Source organism: Dermacentor silvarum, chromosome 6, assembly GCF_013339745.2.
Source record: "Dermacentor silvarum isolate Dsil-2018 chromosome 6, BIME_Dsil_1.4, whole genome shotgun sequence".
Lineage (NCBI taxonomy): Eukaryota > Metazoa > Arthropoda > Arachnida > Ixodida > Ixodidae > Dermacentor > Dermacentor silvarum.
Window position 1 is genome coordinate 74,729,543 of NC_051159.1, and position 3,248 is coordinate 74,732,790.

Here is a 3,248-nt window from a genome sequence, read left to right on the forward strand (position 1 = left end):
GCGGAGAGAGGCGAGCTCTATACACGCTCAATATGTGAGACAAGAAATAGATTAGGTGTCCCCAATGTTACGAGTAAAGACAATTATTGTTACACGTTACACTCGTTTATGCATACTTCCACCGAATAAAGACAAATCCACACTGTTTACCAAATGCTCGGCTTGTACAAAGTATATTTCGTCAAATAACAAACAACCGAATACATACGTACACGCGGGAAAACCGTAGTTTATTAATTTTTCCTGTAAAATAACATGTCCAAACGCTGTACACAGTCGACGACAGTCGAGAATTGGCACAAGAAAGAAACATCCCGGATCTCTCACGGATGTCTCACGGAGCTCATAAACAAGACCACGTCGGACTTGCTCCTCAAAATGAACAACATGAACGGATGGTCAACCATGAACTCTGTTGTTTGCGTCACTCCTGGGCCGCTAGACCCGCACCCCATAGCAGCCGTGGCCGCTGCAGCCTCCGTGCCTTCTTCATCAACCTGCAGGTACACCTTGTGGACTATGTCGGACACGGAGGGATTTCCGGTCTTGAACATGCCCGAGAGATCGCACTTGGCCGAGAACAGGTCGCTGACTCCCATGGCCAGGAAGGTGTCTTTCAGAGAAAAACTCTGCTGGAGCAAGAGCTTGGGCATGCTCAACTGGACGTTCGGTGTCTCCTTGAAGTCCGCCAGGATCGCAGACAGCTTGGAATGCGACAGGTGATGCTCTAGATGCGACAGCCCATCGACTGCGTCGGGCAGTAGTATGACCATGGACGCTCTGCCGCCTTTGTAAGGCATCTCGATGGCCCTGGCCGAAAGCTCATCACTGTGAGCGATCGCAAAATCTTGCTTCTGGGACATCATGTCCACCTGCACTTTGGTATTGGCGTTGAAGTTGAAATCGCGGCGCGACGTGTTAGTGGCCGGAAACGGTGACTCCCAGAACCCGCGGAAGTAGATGGCGTTGACTAAGATCACGCTGGTCGAAGGGCCGACGGTTCCTGGAGCCAGGAGATCCGTTATCTTAGACTCCGTGACTTCCTTCACCCAGTCGTTGATCTGGGCTCTAATGTTTTCGCTGTTGTTCTGGAAGTCAACGGACACGATGGTGGAGGAGTACGTAGAGTTCAGGAAGGCCGCGCACTCATCAATGACTGGAAACTTCAGGTCACTGTAGATTCTGTTGGCGGCGTGGAACTGCAGCTTGTGGGAGTGGCTCGACAACTTCGGCAAGAACGACGCGAACTGATCGTGAACTTTTTCATCCCTTGCGTGTAGCACACTCAAGAGCTCTTCAGCGGTGTTGCCACGCGCTCCGAAGAGCATCATGGAGAGGCTTGTCGCAATGCTGTACGGCGAAGAGACGATGTTCTCGAGTTTGTCATGCCTAGACTTCAGCAGCTCCCGGTGCAGGTCCATCGAGAAGTGCACAATCATGCGACTAAGGTGCTTTGGCATGGCTGTGTAGTTCAAGTCCTGTGAAGAAGCCAAATACACAAAAACAAAAATGAGATGTAACACTAGCCCCAGCTCTGGAAAGCCGACGAGCGGAACGAAAGCTCGCATCCTCACAAGAGAATTTGCGGGCTTTATAGGGGGCAATGGGCAAACCGGGAGTTATGCATACGCGCTGAGAAATTGTAAACAAAATAAGTGGACCAATGGCGCGTTTTTTTCGGTGTGCGCGACTATACTAGAAGTGAGCAACTGCGAACACCATGCATGGATGGAGCTGTATCAAGGCATAACACAATCAAATGACGAGGATGTTAAATCCCTAGCTTCCGTTACTAAGTGAGCAATAAATCAATCAGCTGGTTATGATATCGCTCACCTATTCAAGCTGGCTGTAGTCCGCTGCTGTTGATCCGTTAATCAGGATGATTTTGATTTGCTATAGGGTTTTGATTATTGTGATGATGATGGTCCTTTAAAACTTGGAAAGTAGCCACATTGGGTGATGGGCGAGAAATCGGGTAGTTGTACACTCAATTATTAATTTAAAAAAAATAGAACATAGTAAGGTGCAACTTCGAATAAAAAGACTATGACATTCACTTCGTTTGCCTCGTTTTTCTGCACGTGCGCTAACACGCATGCTTTGTTGTTGTTGCCTCAAACATGGTTTTTTGTGCTTAATCGAGCATGTTCAAACTAATCATCTAATCCATATCGTGTAAGCCCATATTTAATAGCTGCATTATATTTAAACCACACACAGCACAACTGTTTCTGTGATTCGTGTAACAATTTGTCAATCCATCAGGGCAATATAGGTTCAAGACAGCAGAGCTTTGGGCTAGTTCGTCTAATTCTTTTATGGGGACCATATAGCGTGTATCCAACGAAGACAAGTACGGTCCTTTTCTTCGCGTCATTAAAGTGCTACGGTCCTGATATCAGCATATCAACCTATCAGCGATATTATAATGTGCTCAATTTCCAAACCAAGGTGGCGCCTCTTGATTGACGCTCGCCTGAGTTGAGCAAGCACGACTTGTCCACAGAAATTTTGCTACATTGAGGGAGATTGCAAAGCCCCTCCCCCGTCACTCACAGAAACTACAAAGATACTTATCGAACACTCAAGAAAATATCATTTCGCTCTTCTGCCAGTAAAAACAGGCTTCTCTTTCGAGGAGAGCGCTTACTTTGTCAACGAAGTCAGGAGCGAAGTGACGGTGCGAAGGATGTGGCGCCACGTCATGAGTGCATAAAATGAGCGCGTTGATGTAGTTCCGAGTTCTACAAACGGTATAATGCTTTCGCATTACCATACGCATTGACGTCACTGTCGGAACGGCGGCGACGGTTGTCGGCGGCGAGCGATGAAGGAGCGTGCGCGCTCTTGCGGTTCGCGAGGACGGCCGCGCAAGTACGCTACTACGGAAGAAGCGCGCGCCGTTACGGGGAGGTCACCTTAGTGCCACATGTGTACTTCCCATTGCGGCTCGCTGTGTCTTGCAAGAAGTCTAGCCCCGATTGTGTTACTTAATGCGTTACCAATATGTCTTACAAAGAAGTCTAATCCCGATTGTATAACTTCATGTATTACCAAATGTGCGGCAGGCTTTCGCCTTCTTGTGTTACGCCTACCGAACTTTTTTTTTTTTTACCACTCGAGTAGACGCCGCGTTTTTTTTTTTTTTTTTCAACGCCATCGCCCAACGAGTAACTTAAGGCTTTCGCCTTTGTAAAGGGAAGGATTGCATTGTATAGTAGAGTGAAAAGTGCGTGGCGTCGATG

General features: G+C 47.8%; 1 protein-coding gene across 1 annotated transcript; it reads right to left on the bottom strand.

The window, feature by feature from the left end:
• Positions 1–229: 229 nt before the first annotated feature.
• Positions 230–1,558, bottom strand: LOC119455064 (serpin B3). The gene has a single exon (XM_037716568.2). It carries the CDS (start codon positions 1,458–1,460, stop codon positions 324–326), a length of 1,137 nt encoding a protein of 378 aa, XP_037572496.2. The 5' UTR covers positions 1,461–1,558; the 3' UTR covers positions 230–323.
• Positions 1,559–3,248: the final 1,690 nt, after the last annotated feature.